Here is a 23,666-nt window from a genome sequence, read left to right on the forward strand (position 1 = left end):
AAGCTCTGCCCCTGGCTCTGGTGACAGCCCTTCTGTCACTGCCTCAGAGCCTCTGCAGCCACTCACAGCCTCTGCCTGCTGAACCCAGCCAGAGATTAGATTTGATTACACAAGAATTCATTAGGATTATCTAATGATATTAGGCACCACTACTCTGCCAAATTCCTGATGAGTAATGGCTTGTAGTATTGCAGCCATGTAGGAAACCCATAAAACTCTGTTCTCTGACCTTCGCTTCAGTTCCTGAGTCACGAGCTTCAGTTTCTGCATATCCTTGCTCCAGAGCCACAACTACAACTCCTCTGGAGGTATTTTTAATGGAGAGCCAGTGCAGGGGGATGTTACATTGATTTTAAACTGGCTAATCTGGGCTTGTTCCCATTCATCAGCGTTATGCTGCTGCTGTAGAGATGGAAACAAGCCAGGAGCCGGGCACCATTCCTACCTGTCCCAAGAAGCAGGTGGGTGTGGGTGAGAGGGAGCAGAGGGAAATGTTTCCTTCACCTAAATCCCAGTTAAAGTGATACAGTTCTTCAGGCAAACATTGCACCCACCCCTGCGCGGCTCTGGGTGCTGCCAGGCAGCCACGGAGAGCAGGAAAATTAGGGTGTAACTGTGGGAAATAACCTTGGCTAATATTTAAGGACAAATAATTGCATAATAAAATAAATTAGTATTACTATTTTTTATTCGCTGCTGGTCATTCTGGCTGAAGTTGTGATGTCTCTTTGTTGATATCCCCGTGCCGTGATTTTAGTGCAGAGGAACCCCAGTGGCACTCGCTGTTTCCAGAGTTTGGAGCAGCAGAACAGCCGAGATCTGCTCAGGCAAGGGCTCGCACGAGTCACGCCACAGGTGACAGCACCTGAGCAGGCAGGTGCCCACCTCAGCGTCACCTCCCCGCTATTCTGCGCTCCCCAAATCGCGCTGACACCTGCTTTACTCAGTGTTTATTCAGTGTTTACTCTCCCTGGCTGGTTTCCCCGCACGCTCGCCCCTCGCCCGCTCCAGGGCTCTGTGCGAAGCCCCCCGGAGCAAAACACATCCGCGCCGCAGCCACAGGGGGTTCATCTCCATCAGTGACCGCACGGACCGAGGGGTCCGTCCCCATCACTGACCGCACGGACCGAGGGGTCCGTCCCCATCACTGACCGCACGCCCCCCGGCCGGAGCGCGGCGCGGGGCACGCTGGGAGCTGTAGTCCTGCGGGACGCGCCCCCGCGGCGGCGCGGCGGCGGCAGGACTCGGTTACCCAGCGTGCCTCGCGGGTTATTTAAGGCACGGCGGCGGGCGAGGAGCGCAGTGACCATGTGGACGCGCAGTTGAGGCGGCGGCGGGCGCAGCCTCCGGGAGCGGGACCGGGAGCGCCGCCGGAATGGGGCTGCCGAGCCGTCCGTAGCCCGCCCCGCCGCCTCCGCAGCCAGGTACGGCCGGGAGAGAGGGGGCACGGCTGGACAGGGAGGGAGGCGGTGAGTGGCCGCCGGAGCAGCCCCGTCCCGCAGCCCGAGGGATGCAGCTTGGTACTGGGCGGGGATGCCCGGGGATGCAGCCCGTTGCTAGGCGGGGATACCCGGGAATGCAGCCCGCTGCTGTGCAGGGCTGCATTCCCGTGCTCGGCGGGGATGCCCGGCCGCCGCAGCCCTGGCAGGACCGGGCAGAGTCCCCTCCGCCCTCCCGGCGGGTCCCGCAGCGCTGCCGGACCGGGGTCCCGTCCCCGGGACCACCGCGGGCTCGGCACTGGAGCTGCGCGTCCGCTCCAACTTTCCCCGTGTTCTTGCCCCCGTGCTCGGGGCTCGGCTGCGAGGGATGTTTGGCGTTATGTAAACACTCGTGAGCGCCGATGGGGACTTGGCTATGGGCGCTCTTCCTCTTAAATGGTCAAAAAGCGGGCAGCTGTGGGTGGATGTTTCGGAGGGTCCCGGTGACTGGCCTGACAGGCCAAATATTTGGCTGTTTCCTGGACTACAATAACTGGACTTCGGCGGGGGAAGGGGTGGGGGCACATGTGCATTCCCCATGCACGTACGTGGGATGTGCCATAATCCCGAGCGGTTTCACGGCTCCTGCGGGTTGTTTGGGGCCGGCGCTGCCCCGCCATCCTCCGGCTCTGCACGGGCTCCCTGTGCCTGTTCCCTGCGGGGTCCCAGGGCTTTTCCCCGGAGGGAAAATGCTCCATGCACCGGGACCAGCTGGGGCTGGCTCAGCCTTTCCCCTCCCTGCCCCAGGTGGGTTCGCTCTGGCTCGCAGGAATTTGTCTAAAAAGGGTCCAACAGGTGAAAGGTTTGAGTTGAATTTATTGCCGTGCAGCGAGCGGTTCTGTGCCTGCTGAGCCACAGATGGATTGGGCTGCGGTCCTGCTGCTCACAAATCAGGAAGGGAGAACGTGGTTAATACAATCCAGATCTTTGCCTGATGAAGATTTAGTGACTGCAAGTTGTGCGGGGAGTAGCGTGTGTGGGAGCTGGTGGTTTTATTTATTAGCGAGGGTCGACACTTGTGCACGTGTTTTATTTCTTAGTTATTATTTGCCTTTGAGGTTCTTGGGCTCAGAAATTTGCCTGCTATCCCAGGACTTGCAGACCTGTTGAGCCAGAGGCCCATGGTGGAGCTGTTTTCCTTGCAGGGCTCAGCTGTGTGAGTGCGGGATGCCATGTGAGGCCAACATCCCTTCCTTTTCCTCCGTGGTTCTTCTGTGGCCAAGTTAATGGGCTACCAGGCACTGGATTTCTCATTGGTTTCTTTTCTGTACTTTAATTTATGCCAATTTCCTCACACAGCAAATATTCCATGGTCTAAATGCCTGGTGGTTTTGCTGGTGTAAGTGCCTGAAGTAATAACAGCGTTGCAGGGTGTTACGGCTGGAGCAGAGCTTTGGCTGCTCAATGAGAGGAGAAAGCTTGGTGGCATTGGTAAGTCCAAAAATTCAGCGTTAACTGAGGGTTAACAGGACACCTGGTGAAACAAAAGTGGAAATAGACCACTGTGGGACAAAGCTGTAGTGCTCAGTGTGCCTAAACCAAAATAAGGAGTCGCTGTGAAAATAAAAACACAGTTCTAGTGTGTTTCAAAACAATCTGATGCTGAGCTGATTATTTCTAATGTTTTCTTTAAGCCGCCTCTTGTTTGTCAGTAGTAGGGGTTTTTCTTCTTAAAATACCTTATTTCCCCAAGATTAAAGTGTTTGCTTAGATGAAGGGCTTTTCCCCCCCATCTGCTTGTTTCGCAGTGTTGATTAAGCCTTGAAAATTGTTTCCTCTTACAAGGTTAAACTGGGAAGTAAACAAACAAGAGTAACTTTGGCTTTGCAATCGTGGGGTGGAGCTTAGCTCGGGGAAATGGTTTTTATGAGATGTGCTAATCCTGAGCACCATCGTTGGAGGGTGGAGGAGCCCTTAGTGAGGAGCACAGGAAGGGGACATTTGGTGTTTTGCTTTGCTGGTGGCTGCTGGAGCTGCAGGTTTGGGTGAACGGAGCTGTCCTGGGACTGATGAACAGAGTGGAGGGGATGGAAGGGGCTGTTGTGATCTCTGGTTAAAAATGAGAAATGTGATTTTGGGAGGAATTCGTCACTGGAAGGGGCTGGCAGGTTGTGGAATCCCCATCCCTGGAGGTATCCAAGGAACACTCAGTGCTCTGGGCTAGGGGACAAGGTGAGGATTTGGACTCGATGATGCTGGAAGTCTTTTCCACCCTCAGTGGTTCTGTAACATGATTTTATCCACATCACCATCAATCCTCTCATGTTCCCTCAACAAACTTGTTTTGGCATGGTGTAGTCCAGAAAATGCACAAATGGAGTTAAAGTGAAGAAATAATCTCAAGTCCTGGCAGCTCACGAGTGAGGCCATTGCAGCTGAGAGTGAGAGCTGCAAACCACAATGTCATGCTGTTGTGTGGTGTGAGGTCTGGGTCTGGTTTTGTAATAACTCCTCTGGTAAAAACAGCACTGAATGTCCCTGACAGCGGGGCAAGCACAAGAACAGGGCCACCTGCAGGTTTGGGGTGAATTTTGGGGATCCAGCTCCTCCAGTATTGTGTGTGTGCCAAAGAAAAGGGAACAGTCCCAGGGGCTGGTCAAACTGGGGTGGTCTAGAGGTCTCTTCTGGAAGCAGAAGCTCCTTTTGGCTGCTTCTCATCAGATGAGCTGGTCTCTCCTGGTAAATTGCTGAAATAGACAGCATTGAGGTGGAACTTCTTGTTCAGTGCTGTCAGGCAGGATTAAAGCAGATCCCAGATATCCTGAGCCCTTGTCTGGGACCCGTCCTTGAATTGGAGCCATCAGAAGAGCAGGTGTTGCTTGTTCTGGTGAGCTCTTGGAGCAGGTGGAGCTGCTCTTGGCCACCTGGGCTCGTTTGTGTCCGGTGGGCAAGAGACCAGAGCCACCTGAGCTGTCCCAGCACTGGTGCAGTCCCTGTATTGGGCACTGCTGGGGCATCTCCTGTCTCGGGGGAAGCTCTGGGACCCTCAGTGCAAGAAAAGCATTGAGGAGCTGCAGAGTGTCCCGAGATGGGAATGGAGCTGGGGAAGGGTCAGGAGCACCATGAGCAGCTGGGGGGGCTCAGCCTGGGGAAAAGAGGCTCAGGGGGAATTTCTGGCTCTGCACAAGTCCCTGACAGGAGGGACAGCTGGGGATCAGGCTCTGCTCCCAGAGAACAGGGACAGGAGGAGAGGGAACAGCCTCAGGCTGGGCCAGGGGATGCTCAGGTTCAGTATTAGGAAAAATAACTTGACAAAGTAGCCAAGCATTGAAATGGGCTGCCCAGGTAGGGTTCCCATCCCTGGAGGTGTTCAAAGATTGAGCAGATGTGGCTCTTCCTGACAGGGCTGAGTGGGCACAGTGCTATCAGTTTAATTCCATACCTGGGGGGGCTTTTCCAACTTCCATGATCCCGTGATTCTGGCTGCTTTGTTGACTATGGCACAGCAAACTCCTTTGGACTATCTGATGTGTCAACTTGCAGAGTGTACTGGGAGTCTTTGAGACATTATTACCCCATAAATACAAGATAGTTGTAGTTGTAGGATTGTCTTAAAGCCAGGAGGAATCTGAGGCTCCCGTGGGAGGTGGGATGAGGGTAGTGGCTCTGTAGTAGCTGGTAGACGAGCTGCTGGCTCTCCCGTGGGTGAGTGTGAGGGAAGGCGGCCTCACCAAAGCAGCTTATGGAGACCAAGGGGTTTAGAGGCAGAAAACCATGTGCTGCTAGAAAGTTATGTAAATGTAACGTCTCTGTCACAATGAGACTGTGGTGGAAATCCTGATTCCTAAAAATCTGCATTACTCTATGTCCCAAATCGGTTTCTTCTGCTACAATGGCAGCAGAAACTGAAGCAGCTGTTTTTGTGTTGTTGGTGTGTGATGATGCACAAGGGGAGCCAAAAGCTGCCCGGTTTGATCCAGTGGCCTGTGCTGGGTGGGGCCAGGTGCTGTTTTACAGACTGGAAGAGCAGTGGAGAGTGTCCCTGTGCTGCAGGGCCGGATGCTGGCTGTGTCCATGGCTGTTCCAAGAGATTCCTGTGCTCTTCCGCCGAGCCTCTCCTGGAGGCTGCTGCGGGAGGCAGGATGCCAAAACTGCACAAGCTTTGATCTGGCTCGATATTCCTGTCTAATTTCTGCTCCCCATGGACACTACAAAAGGACTACAGCAATTATTGCCTGGTTCTCTGTCTCAGCACTGGGAGGCAGTGGCTGGGGATGGAGGCAGATCCCTCTTTCCAGGGTGCTGCAAGTACTTGTTAGGTTGGCAGAGGCATCCACAGGCTCCTTGTGTGGCTCTTGCTTGGGCTGTACCTGTTGAGAAAGTTCATTTCCAGGTCTTCAGGGCAGCTGTGGTTTATGGGATCAAATTTGCTCAGAGAAACCGTGGCTGATCCGTCCCTGGAAGTGTCCAAAGCCGGGCTGGAGAGGGTTTGGAGCAACCTGGGGTAGTGGAAAGTGTCCCTGCCCATGGCAGGGTGGCAATGAGAGGATCTTCAAGGTTCCTTCCAACCCAAACTGTTCTGGAATTCCATTCTGTGAAAAAGATGAAATGGAAACTAGAGGAACTGTAATTCCAGTGAGGAAAGCTGCAACACTCAGCTGTGGGTTCTGAACTCAGAGGAGTTTCATTTTCATGCTTGTGGTTTTGGTTAAGCTTCCCAAAACTTGGATCAGAACTTCTTAGCAGCGTTCTATGGAGAATAAAATGTCAGTTGATATCTGAGCAAGTTAACCCACTGGAGCGAAAAATGGGTTGGAAATGTGCATGGAAGTCTGTGTTATTTGGAGATTTGTGGCTTGTGGCAATGTAATTGCATCTTCATGTGCCAGAAAGCCAACATGAAGAGTGCTGCAGGAAGCTGTGTGGTCATATCTCACTGATAATCTTCTCTGGAGGTGTCCAAGGCCAGGCTGGACAGGGTTTGGAGCACCCTGGGATAGTGGAAAGGAGTGGAAGATGATCTTTCAGGTCCCTTTGAAGCCAAACCAGTCTGTGACTGATCATTTGGCTGCAGAGGTGATCAAAGGAGGGGGAATAGCTCTGAGAAATGGAAATGCCAGATGTTTCTGGGTTAGGATGTGAGGTAATGCCTCTGCTTTGGGAGGAACGTGATGCTGAGCTCTAAGGGACAAGGCTTGGTTGGTTGAACTCAGTGTCACGATGGACACAGGCAGCTCATCCTCTCCTCATCCAGTGCATGATGGCTGTGGTCACAAGGTGATAATCTCTGAGCATGCACATAGAAGAAATTTCTGATCATAGTAGGCCAAAAAATGGCTGTTGCCCAAAGGCTGTACTTTGTTTTTTATTTTATGTAATTGTTTAGTAGCAATTTTTGCATGGAACTTCTGTAAACATTTCTTTTGTGCCTTGGCCCATCCTTTCCACTTCTTCAGAAATTCAGAAATCTGCCAAGAAGTTGTGAAGAAAAAAAGCTTTGTTTGCAGTCCAGCTCTGTCCCATCTGTGTCCCACTCCAAGAAGAAACACATGGCCACAGATGCAGACGCTGACCTCGGCTGGCTGATGGTGCTTGATCTGAAGGGTTAATTGAAAACTTCTGATTAAAATAACTCTGCAATCCTTGGCTGCTCCTCTGTGAAGTGTTCAGTAGATTCAGATGCTAATGCTCGTGGGTGGCTCAGTATTTTGAACCTTAGCCTTCTAGAAAATTACAGTTGGGAGGCCAACAGGTACAAGTCAGCCTGGGAAGCGGAGCCTTCATCTGTAAAGCAGCCCGGCCCACCAGGGCTTTGGAGCTCAAAGTAGGTCCCCTGGCCACCAGTGGCTCTCCACACGTGCCCATCATGTGCTGGCAGTGGCTCCTCCTCTTGGGCTGGTTGTCCCTGGCGCTGAGGTTTTATCCAGAGAGCCGGAGCCAGCGGAGGTGTCCGGGAGGGTCCTGCCTCGGGGACAGCAGCAGCGCTCGGAGCCCGCAGGAGCGGGAGGGACACAAGCGTTGGCCTCGCTGCCAGAGGGGAGCCGAGCGTGCCGGGGGCCACCGTGGCCAGTGCAGCCCTGGAGACCGACAGCGGCCCCAGCATGGAGGAGAGGGAGCCCCCGCCGAGGTGAGGGCACGGGCAGGGAAGGTGCTGGGCACTGGGCACTGGCAGCAGCTGCAGGGGATGGAGGCGAGGGAGCCGCTGCAGAGTTCGAGGAGCACGCAGGGCTGATGTGGGGAGCGGGGTGAGGGAACCAGCCCCGCTGTGCTGAGCCCTCAGCAGGTACCTGGCCATGCAAAGTGACACTGGGGACTCTTGTGTGCCATCTTTGTTCCTTGGCCGAACTCCAGTTGGGTGTAATAAACCAGGCTTGCTCTCTTTCCCTGTGACATTGGTTATCCTGGTCCTTTTGGCGTGTTCCAGCTCTCTCCTGATGGAAATACGCTGGAAAACGTTGTGTGCTCACAGGGGCCTCGTCCAGAGGCTGATGTCCATCCAGGCTGCCTCCTCCCAGCAGGGCTGGAGCCAGCAGGGCTGGACTTCAGGAACTATCAGCTTCAGTAAGTGCTCCTTACTTTTCATGGGATTAAGAAGATGCTGTCAGGTTGTACTTGCTTTGGAACAAAAAAATGCTATTTTTCCCCTGACAGTGTGTCTCTAATAGATTTTCTTTTTCCAGCTGTCTGCAGATGCCTGTCAATAGGACCTGGCAGTCGTGTTTCTTACCTCAGTGGCTCCTGTGTGAGGGATTGCTGTCAGAGTGTAACTTCCATGCTTTTGACCTGAATTCTCTCTAACTAGCTTGTCTGGTTGCACTAGGCAAATAATTACAAAAAAAAAAAAAGGGAAGCAGGTGCCCTTTCTAAGGAGAAAAGGACACTGTGAACGTTTGCTTTCCTGTACTGAGGTTTTATTGAGGTTAAAGTTACTGAAATGAGCGGCTTTATCTGTTTCCTTAAACTGCTGCTGCACCTATGAAATAGTAACTTCTGAATAACTTTGTCACTGATATGATAAAAAAAATCTATTTATCTGTGGAGTGGCAAATAGTATGAATAGAACGTAATTAACTTGGCCATCATCTTGCTGTGTGAATTTACACTCCTCTTCCTACTTATTTTTAGAGGAAGGGGAAGCGTGTGCTTGATTGGATGTGCAGTGAGAGCGATCTCTCTCCTGGGAGCGGAGGGGAGCGTGGGCTGGTGGATGGGGATTCGGGAGACCTGGATTCAGATCTGGGCTCCGAGGCTGACCTGCTGCATGTCCTTGAGAAAGTCACAGCTCTGTGCTGCTCCCTCCTTCCCCTCTTCCCCAGCCTCCATCTTGCCTGCTCAGCCTGGAAATTGGGGAAAAAATCTGCGTTTTAAGCGTCGGGCGGAAAAATCCTTGGGCTGAGAAAGTGCATTTCTCCTTAATCTCACAGCACATCAGCCGCCCATGTGTGGCAGAGAGCAGCCTCCTGGACATGAAAGGTTGCAGCTGAAGGGGAAAACAAGATCCTGTGGTAGATAAATGTACTGCACTGATGGGTTTTCTTTTAACGTGCAGTCTCTGAAATGGAACTCCGTGAAACAGCGGTGCTGAGCTGGGTCCCACTGCAGGTGTGTGAGGATCCTGGTGTCCAGGACGTGGCCTGCTTCACATCCCAAAATCCCTTTATTTGCTTTCCCTGGCAGCTAAAAGAGCTGCTTTTAGATTTGCTAAGTCAGAAGCTTTGCAGATGACAGAGCTCTGTCCTCAGCCCCAGCACAGTGATTATTCACTGGGTGAGCTTTTAAATAAAGCACTTCCTCCCTTCTTTGGCTGTTTTCATGGGATTCTTGGGAATCTTTCTTAGCGTCCTCAGGGAGGAAACCTTCCCTTTTTTTTACTGAAATAAGAATGAGAAACATCAGTTTTGGGTTCAAATTTTCAAGTTAGCTGCACCTGGGAAAATACAGAATTCTCTGTGGGTGTTACCCAAAAAACCACATGAAATCTTGATTAGCCTGTAGGGCCAAATTTTCAGCCTAGTAATCTTGTGAAATTTGGATTTACTGGATTATCTAAGGACTGGATTTTCAGTGTAATGCAGGGTTTGGTTGCATTTAAAGAATTTTAACTTCCTTGGCCTAGTTTACCAACATTAATGACTCGATTCCATTTAATTCAAGCACAGACTTACCTGGTCTTGGGGGTTCTCAGATCTGCTAATTTCCAGATGATTGTGCTTATGCCATTAAGCAGTTCTCTGTGTTTGCTTCTTTGTTGTCTCTCTACCCTTAAACTCTGGTCTTGTTTCTGTCAAAAACTGAAACAGAATTAAACTTCCACTCTGGAATTTCCTGTCGGCTGTAATGAAGTCGAAACACTTAAGTACAGTTTGAGATTCTATTCTTAAACAACCGAGATAGTGAAAAAGACTTTGATAAAGTGCTGCTCCAGTTTTGCTACCAGTCCATATAAAATTGCCAGTGTTTATTGAATTGTTTAGTGAAAATCTGCCAGTAGAGACCTGAGTGCATCCTGGGACTGTGAGGCACAGCAAGGAGATTTTTTTTTTCTCTAAACAAACATAATTTGAAGCATCTTAGAGTAATTTATGTCCCAGTTGCTGGGAATCAAACAGTCTGCAATAAGGCACATTTGGCCTTGTTTATTTTACAAACAGGATTTGCAGTCGTGGGGTACAGAATTAAAATCCTACACAAAGCAGACGTGTGAGACGTGAAATCAGGGAAGTAGCTTCGGATTCTTCGGAAAAGGCTTTTCACACATGCTGGAGACGAGGAATGACAGTGCAGGGATGTTGTCACAAGCAGGGACTTCAAACGGGGCCTTGACTCTGCTCTCCAAGGAAAGCAAACTCCCAGTGCTGCTCTTGAAACCTGTTTTTTCTGACTTAGCATCGGCAGCGAGATGAGTGATGGGAGAAATTAGCGTGAAATGTTTACAAAGCGGTTGTGTTTCCCGTTCTGAGGGTTTCAAAAGGCAGCTGTCTCGTTGAGGTGTTTGATACTGAGCAGTCAGTTTGATTTCGCTGTGTTTTCACTGTTAATCCTGCTTTAACTGCCGGTGTGAAATGTGTTTTCATGAGAAAAAGGATTGAGTTTCAGGGGCTATATTCAGCTTATCCTGGCTTGTTCAAGGCCATTAGGATGAGCATATGCTCTGCTTGTGCCCTAAAATACAGCAGAGTCCTGAGAGCTGCTCTGGGTCCACAGAGCTGCTCCTTGGGTTTGGGGACAATCCATGGTCAAGGACCACAAACCCTTCCTTTGTGCTTCAGAACTCGTTCTGTTCACTCCCTTATACTGCAGGAGAAGCAGCTGGTCCTGAGGATACACACAAAACCATCTGTAGTAAGAAATAGAAGTGAACCCCGGAGCTGTGTCGCTTTCTGTTCACTCAGAAGGTCAAATTCTGAGTGTGGTGGTGCAGATTGTGCTGGCCAGAGCAGGAGGGGAAAGTCCTGAAGCTCCTGGGCTGAGCAGGAGGTTTTCCTGGGTTTAGTTCCCTGCCTGAATTTAGCTAATGCACGTTCAGATCCAGCCCCACTGAGCAGAAAAACCTGTACGTCGGTGTCTTGAAATTCACATAAAATTCAGCAAATTTCTATGTTTGTTTATTTATTTTAGTCAGTTTCTTAAGCAGAAACTTGATTTTGTTTTCCTGTGCAGATAAACTGTATTTAAACCATACTGAGACTAACTTTGGTATAGACATGAGGAAACAGTCACCAACATAATTACAAAAATTCAGGCTTTCAGGGCTTAAAAATACTGTAGAATGTGTTCATATCTCAGGAATTTTTTTGATGTCTATGGGCAGATATAGTTAACTTCTCAATGTACAGTCCACTTTTAGTTCACATTGCTTTTGTAGCCTGGCAAGTCCTTCTGTCTGTTAAAATTAGAACCTTCAGCTTAGTGGGAAAAGAACATTATTTTTAAAGCTTGGGTTGCTGCTGTCGACGTTGCTGCCACCTGAGTTAAGCTGCTTGAAGAAACCTGGCTTCATTTTTGCCAGAGAATGCCATGCTTATCAGTGCTTCATCTTTGATTTTTTTTAAAGGGAGTTTACCTGGAGGGAATCTTGTTTTCCTGCAGTGTTTAAGGGGAAGAGGAGGCCGATGCTCCCTGGCTGACTCTGCTGTGTTTGAGCTGAACAGGATGAATTTCCTGCAGGGCTCCCCTCTTGCAAGGCTCTGAGAGTGCCATTAAAGCTGGGATTATGCACAGAATAACTGCAAATGTTCTCTTAGGGTGCTCCCCCTCCTCTTGTATAAATCAATTGCTCTTGGCACTGGCATATCTAAAATAAATAAATAGTGGGGTAATGGCTGCATTTGTCGATGGAGCACAATTGCTTTTTGAGCAGCAGGATTGTGCTGTACCCACAAGAGCCAGGTACTGGGGAGGTGAAAATCCTCCTGTCCTGCCCTTCCTGATGGTCCTGGTGCTCTGATGGTCATCCCTGGCGGTGGGAAGTGTCCCCTCCACAGCCAGGGGGACACACATGGATGCTCTGACTGACGTGTCCTGGAGCAAACCTGTTCTGCTCAGTCCCTGCTGTCTCCCTGTGCTGGGAATTGGGGATAAATGTGCCAAGGTTGACAGATTTTTGCTGCCTCCGCTTCTGGCTTGTCTTGCTGAAGAAAATAACCAAAAATGACCCCCATAGAGGTCTGATTTTGGGAGGATTGCTGTGATCAGTATGTTTTAGGAAGAGGTTTTCAAACTAGATACCTGGAAATTTTGCTCTTGAAAACTTTCCAGTTTTACTTTTTCCTTCACATTTCCCAGTTATCAAAGGTAGAAATCCTCCATTTGAGGTGGCTGATCATTTGGTGTTTGATGCCAATAACTGGAGTGATTTTGGTAGTCCCTTGTGAAGAGCCTGTAAAAAGCTTTGAAGCTAAATCAATATAGCAATGATTTTCTTCCTTTGTGTGTGTGTGTGGGGGCCTGTGGGGTCACTGAGTCCTTTCTGCATCTGCCAGTGCAGCGTGTTCCTGAGCCCTGGCCGAGCTGAGCAGCAGTGTTTGGATGGAGGAGTGTCAGGGGGACTGACTTTTTATTAGAGAATAGATGTAGCCAGTGTTCATTTGGACTGTGGGGAAGCCTGAGGATAAATCAGTTATATTTATCAGTATTTATCAGTTTATAGGAGGCTCACCCCAGTGGGAATTGGCTCTCTGCTTGCCTGATGTGCTGGAGATGGCATCACACTGATGGCTGTTAGAAAAGTATTCAAAAATACAAGAGAAAGGGGAGTGAGGACTTAGCTGGTGATTAATCCTTGCCTAAGCCTTGGAAAAACAAGGTTATTGTAGCCAGATGAGGCCTTTGGAAAGCTGAGGTCCAGCAAAGCTGGAATTGTGAGGAGCACAGCTGTCCTGGTTGGGAGCAGGACAGGCTGGGATTCCAGGCTGCAGCCCAAAGCCAGCTCTGCAGTGCGACTTTGGAAACTCATCCCAAAATTCTAAGGATGAGCTGGTGAAGACCCCAGCAGCTCAATTCACTGAGCTGCTGCCACCCTTAATGCCACCCTTGTAATGCAGAACTCTGTGATGGCTGTGGGTAAAGCTGATAAACATTTATTAGTGGAATTTTTAGTAAATTGCAGAAAAGATTTTTTTTTAGGGGCTTGTACTATCATGATATGTCAGAGTTAAAATTTCAGGGTATGTTGGTATCTTTCTTGGTGAAGAAAATGTAAGAAAATTGAGGCTGTATCCTGGAAAGGGATGCAAGAATTTTGTCCATCCCTGAGCCTGGTTTTGGGCAGTGGTGTGAGACTGTTTTTGTCCCCTCAGGAGAAAAATCTCTAATGGAAGTCAATCATTTTGACTGTCACATTCCCTTGGGAACATCTGTGGTGAACATCTGCCTCTTGTGAGGAAAAAGCAATCCCCCTCACAGGGGGAAACCTTAATGCCATTGTGGAAAAGGTTAAATTCAAAGTATCTGTGGTTTTTGTTGGCTTAGACAGCTTTTACTTTGGGCTGTATTAATTCAGGGTTGAGCCTAATTCTGAGGAATGAAAAGTTTTTTAGTCTGAAGTTGGTAATTTAACATCCAAGTCAGGAAATGGGAAAAGCTGTGTTTCCAGTGCTGCTAATTCAGTCACTCTGCACATTTCTGTATGTTTTGTGGCATATATCTTAAATAGGTAGCAGTGTTTTTCTGTCCACTTGTCAAGAAAGAATGGGAACAGAGTGTGTGATGTGCAGTGGCTGAAGGAGCTGGCATTTAACAAGCAACCTGGAGCCAAAGGGTTTGGTTTTGGCTGCAGCCAGATTTAATCCCAGAGATTTGAGACCCCTTTACCTGTAAATCAGCCTGGCCTTTTATCTCGTGGTTTTCCTGGATTTGTTTTTCATTGCACCAGTGACACAGATTTACAGGGATAGAATGTCTATGGTGTGCTTTGATTTAATAATAATGAAAGTTGTTATTGTTATTCCCAGCAGGGCAGGTCCTTTGGGAGTGAGGGGGGAGAGCTGGCTGGAGCTTTTTTGACAGAAAAGTGTAACTTTAGGTTTTTATTGCCCTTTCATAGCTGCAAACAGCAGCTTTCAGATCACCAGGAATTTGTCCTTGTTGAGCTCCAATCTTTCCTAACAACCTTTCCTTTTGGTAAACAAGATAATGTCCAGGGAGAGGGATATTTATCCCTGTACAGTCAGAGCTGTGCTCTGGAATAAGCAGAATTTCCTGCTGCTCACTTCTTCTGCTCTTAGACCACTTAGAACCTCTTTGGGTGTGATGGAGAGAGGGTGGAGGTGGTGTGAGTTCTTTTCCCTCAGCTGTGGGAGCGTGGCCCTGGGCAGTGTTGGCTGGCAGGGCTCACAGCCTGCCAGGAGGAACCTTGGTGCTCCTGCTGTTGGAAACCTCAAGCACAGGAGCTGCTTGGGCCTTTTGAACCTGGTGATGAAAAAGCAGGGCTTGGGAGGATCTCCAGGAGACCAGTAAACGGGCTTGGAAAAGTTGTCTTTGAAAATCTGCACCATTGGGGTTTTTTAATCTGGGCTCATGTTGTCTCTTTGTTGCTGTGACAGATTGAAACTCACTTTTTTTTCTATATTTATTGAAATGACAGGTGGGTCCTGTGTCATTTGGACTTGGGGCTTTAGAGAAAATAAAGTTCTTAATACAGTGGAAGCTGCCAACACTCAGTGTCTGTCTCCTCTGTGTTACATTTAAGCCATCTATTTTAAACCTGGGATTGAAGTATTACTGATTTCACAGGGATTTGGTTTCTGATAAAGCATTTGACTTTGAAAAATCTTAATCTTTCTGTTTTTACATGCAAAAATCTGTTGTCAGGCATGCTGAGTGGGTCTCCACCTAATTCTGGTTTTAGGCCTGCAGGTGTAAGCAGGAGGCTGCTGGTGTGTCAAAATTTTATCAGAAAATATTGCATGAATCGGGTCAATATTTTGAATTTCTCAGGAGCAGCCTTCCAGCACAAAGGAGAGCCTTTAAAGGATGCTTAAACCAGCCTTTAATTCAGGCAGAGAAATGTGATTTAGATACAAATATGCCTTAAACTGAAGCAATCCCCTCGCCCCCTTTCCCCCTGGCAGGTGGGATGGAATATCTTGGTACAGCTGCACTGAAATCCAGCATCCTCTGGGATCAGTGCCTGCCTGTGAAGCAGTCCCACGTGGAATGGCATGCCAGGAGCTGCTTGTTTTTCCCTGGTTTATTTTTCCAAGCAAGCACTCTGGCGTGCTGGCTTCTCTTTGATACCTGAAATTCCACTGGGAGAGCTCGTTGGGTTTTTCAAACAAACCAACAATCAAAGGCAAAGGGTCCTGTTGCTGTAACCTCAGGTAGCTGCACTGAGGAATTCTGCCTGATTAATGTTGTGCTTTATTCTTTATTCTTTCTTCCAGGGGCAATAAGCCAGAGATGACTGACAAGATGTCGAGCTTCCTTCATATTGGAGATATTTGTTCTCTCTATGCAGAGGGCTCAACCAATGGATTTATTAGCACTTTGGGGTAAGAACAGCTGTTCTCTTGTATTCAAAACACTGGCAGAGCTCAGCTAGTTCTCCTGAGCCTGATCCCAGGGAATCCTGGCTAAAGCAAGGGAGCTTTATGGATAGATTTGGCCCTAAATTTAAAAATGGCCTAAAGTGAATATGGCAGGGTAGATTTTGGGAGGCTGGAGAGCGTATCAATGGATGTGGTGCAGTTTTATGTCCTTGGTGGGGAGGAAGAGCCTTGTCAGGTGAAGGGGTGGAGGGGGAATGAATGCAATAATGCAATCCAAAATGATTTTCATGTTGTTGTCTGTCCCGTGTCCATCCGTGTGTCCAGTCCTGTCCCTCCCTGCCCCCTCCCCAGCCAGGGGTGAACAGACCCCAGAGCGCTCTGCTGACTGCACAAAGGATGTAGCATAGGCAATGGAAGTAGTTTAAAAAAATATATCTAACAGAACAATGAACAAAATCCCTGACCCAAGTGGTTTAAATACCAGTAACTCACCACTGCAGCTAGTTTGGTCTTAAAATTGAGGTTTAATTTAAGTTCCTCCTACAAACAAAATTGTTTATCTCCTATGGAAGGAGCTGTTTTGACCCCTGTGCTGTGCCAGAGCTCTGGAGCTGCAGTGGGAGCTGTGTTGTGCCAGCTCCTGTTCCCACAGAGCCCCTTGGTGCTGCCTCCCACCAGGACACAGAGCAGGTGCTCTGGGGCAGGGAGAAGCCAATGCTACTCCAGTAACCAAAAAAGTGCCTTTTCACATGGGAAAAGGATGAGCTGGCAGAGCAAAGCCGTGGAATCGGAGCACAGCTCTGAGGAGGGCCAGGGGAATATTTGATCCTGCTGAGGAGGAACCTCTGCAAGCATCAGGAGCTGCCTGGGGAGGAACCCTTGCAGGGGAGCAGCTCCAGGAGCAGCTCTGGCCCATTCCCGAGGGCGGGAGCAGCGTGTGGCACACGGGGATGTGCCCGGAGAGGGGCACACACACAACCTGCTCTTTCTCATTTCCAGTAGCCCTAGGGGCCTCAGGGTGGGTACAGTCACAGCACATTTTTTGATGCCTACAGTCCAGATGCATCTGATAAATGGAGCTCCCAAGCAGGGTACACAGACAGCATCCTGGTAAGTGCCTCGGCAGGAAACGGTGGGCTGGAATCTCACCCCAGTGACTCCAAACTAACTTGTAGGTTTAGTCCTCTAGCTATTAGGATTCTGGAAAATAAGGGGGCAGAGAAGGAAGCAGTCACTGAAGATGCACCATGATCTATTATAGGAAAGAGAAGAAAATATGGGATGCTGCCAGAAAGGAAAGAAGGTATGATAAAAGCAAGGGATGTAGTAAGTAGGGTTGGTCGAATAGTATTTGGCGAATGTATTTGACAAATTTCCCAGGTCCTCGTCAAATATGGCACGTGCACTCTGCAGTCCTGGATCAGCTGTGTAACGGGCCAAATACTATCTGCTGAACACTGGCAACATGAATTATCCTCTACATCTGCCTATTGTTTTTCTTCCCAGTCCTGAAGCGAGTTTGGCAGTAAATAATTCCAGACCAAGTAGAAAGTTGTTCTGCCATGTGGAATCCCACGCGGTGCATGATGAACAGTATGCAGTGGCTGTGGCTTCTGATGGCATTGCTGAGCAGATATTTTTCACCATGGGTAGTCCTTTTGGACATGACAGGCCCCCAGCACGTGTTTTGCCTAGGCTTGATGGGATGTTCTCGTGGCAGGCCTGAAGACCCCTCAGTGTTTGAGCCTCCTCTTTGATTTGGTTAGCGCTGTTTTAAGGTAACTGCATTATATAATGGCCACATATCTCTGAGCCTAATTTAAGCCAGAAATCCTAATTGCTATGTGAAACATGAAATGCATTATCATCTTAATAAGCCTTCCTAATCGAATTAGTTTTGTCCCATATTTAATTTAGTCTTTGTCCTGGAGAAAATTAAAGCAGCAAAGGAAAGATTTGGTGTAATTGTCCTTCAGCCCATGTGGAGCTTTGACAGTCTGATGTCATAACGATGTGTAATGACTTGTTATGTGGTTACTGAAGGTTGAGGAGCAGATACCACTCTACATTCTAATGCTGTCCTAAATCTCTGGAGAGTGTTCCTATTTAATATTCCTATGACATGTTGCTTAATCAGAACTTTACTCTTGCTGTTTCCCGAACTCAGTGCTGTCATCATGATGATTACTGGGGTACAATATATCCTCTTTCGTGTTTCTCACCCTGTAAAATCTTCCTCTTACTAGTTTGGGAAGTTCCTCTTTACTTTCAACTTAATCTCAGATGAGAGGGATACATTGCACTGAGAAATCTGTATGGGATGACCAGAGTAACCTATTTCCCTGATATTTTTGGCCCTTTGCTCACCAGAAGCAGGTGCTTCAGCTCAAATGACAATACCATTCACGTTGGAGCACCTATAAATATATATATTATGTAGTGCTGAGTAGGGAGAAAATCCATGGGGAAAAAGCAATTCACTCTGAATGTTTGCACATGCAAATTTTAGATGCATAGAACTGTTGAGCCCACTTAGTTTCTCTGATCTCTTTATTTCCATGCACTTCCTTATTTTCTCTAATTGTTGTCTCAAGATGCTCCCTGCATGTGACCAGCCTCTGCAAGGAACAACTCTCATATTCTAGGTCTCAGTCTTTCTCAAGTTGATTCTGCATGAGAATGGACCTCTCAAACCTCTGACCCTGGAGTTTTACTTTCTACGTTTGTGTAGAAAGCCTCTTTGACAGATTGGGTGTAAGGGGCCAAATTGAGTCATTTAGGATCAAATCAGACCCCAAAGTGTTTGGTTACAGGTGCAATTGTCCAGTTTGGGAAAAGCCCAACTCCACCCTGATCCAAAGCTGCTCAGGCAGAGCTTCTTAACTATTCCCTTTGTTCTGTGGGATTTCAGCTGACCCTGTGGGGGATGTGCAGGGACAGACAGCTCTGTCCTGGCATTCCCTCTTGGACTCTCTTGGGTTCACTTCTCCCCCACTCCCTGGCAGAGCAGGAGGAGGTTGGCTCAGTCCCTTGACTCACCTTGTGTTTGGCTGGTGAGCAGGAAGGTACATTTGTGCCTTCCTTTCTCTCAGGAGTCAATTTTTATTGTGGCAGTGACCATTCCTGCCATTTCTTAATACTTGAGGGGTCACAGGGTCAGTGTCCAGTTTGCATAGCTGTCACATTTTCCTGTTCTCTATTCATATAAACACATTTGCAGCGTGACTCAAATCTGTCCAAGAGGCAGGAACTGTCCTGAGGCTGTCTGTCACCTCCCTAGAATATGGGCTGTTCTGTCTGCACCTCGAGCAGGGCACATAAAGATGATGCAGAACACAGGAGCAATGACTTATTTATTGTCCCACCTACCAGGAGCATAGCTCTGGGCAACACTAACAATTAGCTGCATGCTTCTGAGAAAGATCTGGCATAAGTTGGCATTTGGGGAATGTCTTCTGCTGAAGTGGCCACTCGGATGAAATATTGCAAGTGAAGGACTTTGGTTTTGTTGAGGAGGATGTGAGGGGCTGCAGGGGGATGGAATCTCACTTCACTGCTCATTTCTTTGCAGCCTTGTGGATGATCGGTGTGTTGTACAGCCAGAAGCAGGTGATCTTAACAACCCACCCAAAAAATTCAGAGGTAAGTTGGTCAGACAGCTCCTTACCCTTCTGCTCTGAAAAGATTCTTTGATTCTTCTTCTAAGATTGTTCTTCGTAAGAAGAATCTTTTCAAAGATTCTTCTTTTGTGCGGTGGCGTGTAACAGTTTCTGACCTCCGTGCTTTCTGTAGCGTATTTTAGTGTCATCTTCTTCCATGAATGACAGCTTATGAGGAAAAATGTGTGTGTGGGGAATGTCTGAGTCAGCCCCACCCAGTGGGATGGGGGAGAGAACTGGGAGAGGAGGAAGAGTGTTCAGATAAAGAAGTTTAGTAGGTGATGGATTGATTTCCCATGGGCAGGCAGGTGCTGGGCCAAGACAAATGCCAACTCTACAGGTGCTCCCAGCTCTGTATCCCAGCCTGATGATGATCCCATGGTCTGGGATGTCCCTGGGCTTGGCTGTGCCCCCAGCACTCACAGGTGAGGTGAGCAGCAGAGATCTGCTCAGCAGTCACTGACACATCCCTGTGTTATCAACAGCTCCCAGCACAAATCCACAATGTGGCTCTACCAGAGCTGCAAAGGAATTGAACTCTGTCCCAGCCAAAGCCAGGAATGAAGAAGGCTTCGAGAGGGGATGGAGTTGAGGTTGTCAGTTATTTGCTTTCAAGGATCCCTGGGAATTTCATTTCTTTTTCTCCATTCTATCACACCTTCTTTCTAATTACCCAGTACCAAACCTCAGGGAGGAGGGAAATAAAAAGGAGCAAGTGTTTGCCACAACTGTTGTTATCTGACCTAATTTGATATGAGCTACCTTGGGCTTTGCTTTCGTTCTGCCAGGAGATTTATGCTCAGTGATAAGAAATGAGTGCTCTGCTTTTCACAGTTTGGCAAGGGCTGAGTTGTTCAAGAAGGGCCTCAGACAGGAAGAGAAGCACTCACTGGGATTTTGTTTGCAAAGACCTTGAATTCTTTTTCTGAGCCCTGGGTTGCATCTTTTACCCAGAGGATAACTCAGCCAAATATTCTACACTTTTGGGCTTGATTTTATTGTTTCAGATGTAGCAGCAGCTGCCTGTCTTCTTTCTTTGGATGAATCTTGTTTCCTTGGTTATGCTTTGCCTTTATCAGGGCCTCAGGATCACTGTCATTCTCTTCAGGTTTGGCCAGAACTGCAGGTGATTGCCCTTGAAAACCATGCACAATCTGTTCTGCTACTTTTGCTCGCTGTTATTTGGGTGTTTTAGGGTTGTTTTTTTTTGCCATGACATGATGTTGCATATAATGAAACTCTTTTTAAAATATTGCTGAAGCCTGCGAGTTCTTGTTGGTTTTTCTCCCTTTTTCCTGGAAAACTGCTGATAATTGAAACACTAGAGAGGCAACCTGGGGAAGTTCAGCATTCAGTGGTAAGCTCTCCAAGAAAGAACAATGTTTGTTATGTGAAGCAGAGCCTTGACTTGAGGCGTTCTTGATGTTAAAATGGTATGGAAGAATAAAGCCAGATTTGACTGTGACTGCTGGGTGCAGAAGGAGGTGGAGAGAGAGAAAAGAATGAGAAAAAAGCAATTCTTGCCTGCACAGTTTAGGAACTGCAAGTACAGAGAGACATTTGTCTGACATAAAACACCGTGGTTAGACATTGTAAATGTTCTCATATTACTTATAATTTATACAGGGAGAAAGAATGGTGTGAACCTTTTCCAACCTTTGTAGTTACTTTAGTGAAGCTTTCATGGGGAAGTTTATGCTTAATGGTAAATGGCAACAAAAGCCATAAAATTTTAGCAGGCTTTTCTCTTATTTATACACATACTTTGTAAGTGTAGTCTGAGATAAAATGCTTTCCATGATAAATACATTCAGAAGAAGTAATAAAGGAGTTTATCACCCCATCTTCACCAGAAATGGAAAATATCCCATTTTTATGAAGTTGGGTGGGGCTTGGAGCGAGCTGGGAGAGGGGAGGGTGTCCCTGCCCATGGCAGGGGGTGGAAGGGTTGGGTTTTGAGGTCCCTTCCACCCCAAACCATTCTGTGGATTGTGTTGGTCATCACAGCAGCTGCAGGCCTGAGCAGTGGGGTCAGGCACTGCTCATTACCAAGGAATGCTCAGAAATCTTCTTGCAGCAAGAGGAAAACGAATCAAATGGAAATGACTTGTGTTATACCCTTAGAGAGGACTGGAAAAACACTTCTGTGGTTCTGTGACCTGTGTTATGTCCTGTGCTCCAAGTGTCCAGGTGCAGGTCAGGCCCCTCCTGGGAGGGACACCGAGCCTGTCACCTTTGGCCAGGCTTGGGGATCTTCTTTTTGCTATAATTTTTTGAGAAGTGCCATTTTGAGCTTCTTGGAGCAGATCTGTCTTCTGTGGGCAGATGTAAAACAGTTGTAAATACAAATTTCATGCTTAATCAACGTGAGGAGAGATGTCTAGAAGCAAGATTGGCTGCTGAGATATGCATAGATGACTCCAAGAAAATTCAGTGTGGGACTCAAGCCTGTCTATCCGGTGGCAGAATGAATCCATCCTGCTTCTTTCCCTAACCACAGGTGCTCCAGGTTGTAAAAAGTCATGTTGCCAAGGCTACATTTAATCACTTGCATCTGGTGGCAGCAGCAAGGCCCTGGTCTAGAGGGTGGGGGATTTTCTTTCTTCTTCAGAGCCTTGAAATGGAGCAGAGCTGCTGTGCACTGAGTGGGGGTGTGTGCACCATCCTGGAGAGAGGGATTTGGCAGCAAAGCTTCACTGTGAGTATTTTCTGTCACTGAGCACTGATAACCTGCTGGTGCTGTGAAACCAGCCCTGCCTGGGGAGCCTGCTCCTAAAAACAGCCCCTTCCCAGCCCAAATGGGGCTTTGTGTGCTGGGAGCTGAGTCCTTGCAGAAGGATTGGCTTTGAGGCAGCGAGGGCAGCTGGGGCTGTGCTGGGACAGGAGGATGTGCACAGGCTGCAGGGACAGAGCTCTTCAGCCTGCACAGGCATCCTGAGGACACCAGCACTGACTTTCTTGGCAAAAGTTGTGGGATAAGTTGGCTGACAGATGGATCTGGTGGTGGGGCAGCCCTGGAAAGGTGCACGAAGCAGCTGAGACTCAGAGCTGGTGGTGTTCAGGCTTGGAGTGTGGAGTAAAAATATAAATTAAATAGTTTAAAAAAAGAAGATTTGCAGGGTTATTAGATGGAAAAAAGTGAAGTGCTGGAGTTGGGAAGAACTCCAGAGGAAGTTAGTGCAGCTTGAGTTCCTGGGAGTGTTTACCTGCAGTTGTTTCACGTGGTAAATGCTGTGGTGCCTCTAGGTCATTAAAATACTCATTTGAGCACTTGAAGATGTGAAGGCTGATTCTTTTTCTTACTCTTTTCCATCCCAAGCAGAATTACTTAGCACCTGAGGTCAGTGGTTTGAGGTTGGATGGTAATTATGGTCTAAGATTTCAGTGGAATTTTTTTTTTTATTCTGGCTTTCTCTGTCCACTTTAAATGCAGTGGTTTGGGTGTGTTTGGGTTTTTTGTTCAAGTACAGCATTTCTCTGGCCCTTCGTGCCTCCAGCTCCAAACAATTCAAAAGTCCTCTAGAACTGCTTTTCAAAATGTGAAGTTGAAGAGTACATTGATTAGGGCGTTTCTTTTTACTAACTTTATTATGCAAAATGGGTTTTTTTTACTTAACTGTTATAAATGTACTGTGTACAGATGAGATTCCTGGAAGAAATCCTACTTGTATGAGTCTCCAAAAAAAGAAAGAGTGTGACATTCCCTTAGTTATCTGCACTACTTTAAACAGAAAAGACATTTAATGTTTTTATTAAGCTCTAATTGCCATCTTTGAGTGTGACTGTGCAGCTGAAGAGTGGCTATAAATGAATTTCCTTTTAACGTGCGTGGATTGATGTGGGAGGTGTGAACTGGAGCTGACCCTCAGCTGGGCCAAAGCCCCACATTTAACTGGAGATCATTCCTGAAATGCACACAGAGATGCTTTTTGTGGCCTGGCGTGGCGGTGGAGCTGCAGCAGAGCCCGGGGCTGGTGCTGCTCTGGGCTGGGCGTTTGCAGGGTTTTATTTGTGTTCATTTGTAGCAGAGCACAGCCAGCCGTGTTTGTTTAATGCAAGACACTGCTACTACAGCAGAGCAGGCTGGCTGACAGGCTTCTCAGGAAATTCCTTCCAGCTCTTTATTTGGGATGCAGAGCTGGCTGCCAGCCTTGCAGCAGCTCTGCAAGAGCTCCTTGAAACTCTGGCAAAAAGGGCACTCACTGGGTTAATTTGTCCAGCAGCTCCCTCCTTCCAGAACATTGTTTTAGTAGTTGCTGGGCAACACTCTTTTTTTGGCAGGATGTTCAAGGAATGAACCCATATCTTAGACTTAAAATACCCTCATGGCGAGGCAGAAGAGGAGTAGTTCAAATTCTGTTTGTTCTTTTGATCCTAATCCGCGCTGTGCTCCTGGGGCTGCTGCCTCTGCAGGTGCTGGGGGCCAGCTCTGGGGGACTGAGCCTCGGAGCTGCAGCAGCAGGAGCTCCCTGGGCACCTTTGATTTATAATTACATGGGTATAAAACTGTATTTAGTATGGATCATGGGATGGTTGGGTTGGAAGGGATCTTGTAGATCATCCATTCCCACCCAGCCATGGCAGGGACACCTCCCACTGTC

At 48.0% G+C, this 23,666-nt stretch overlaps 1 protein-coding gene across 12 annotated transcripts in view; it reads left to right on the forward strand.

Annotated features, from left to right (window-relative positions):
- The first annotated feature begins 1,317 nt into the window (after positions 1 to 1,317).
- ITPR1 (inositol 1,4,5-trisphosphate receptor type 1) overlaps positions 1,318 to 23,666 on the forward strand; it is a 159,492-nt gene continuing 137,143 nt past the window's right edge. For all 12 annotated transcript variants that reach the window (XM_033517333.1, XM_033517334.1, XM_033517335.1 and 9 more), the window contains exons 1-3: positions 1,318 to 1,424; positions 15,302 to 15,409; positions 18,978 to 19,048. In XM_033517333.1, the coding sequence (XP_033373224.1) occupies positions 15,318 to 15,409; positions 18,978 to 19,048 (163 nt within the window). In that variant the 5' untranslated portion in view covers positions 1,318 to 1,424; positions 15,302 to 15,317. The remainder of the gene's footprint in view (positions 1,425 to 15,301; positions 15,410 to 18,977; positions 19,049 to 23,666) is intronic.

Source organism: Parus major, chromosome 12 (genome assembly GCF_001522545.3).
Source record: "Parus major isolate Abel chromosome 12, Parus_major1.1, whole genome shotgun sequence".
Taxonomy (NCBI): Eukaryota; Metazoa; Chordata; class Aves; order Passeriformes; family Paridae; genus Parus; species Parus major.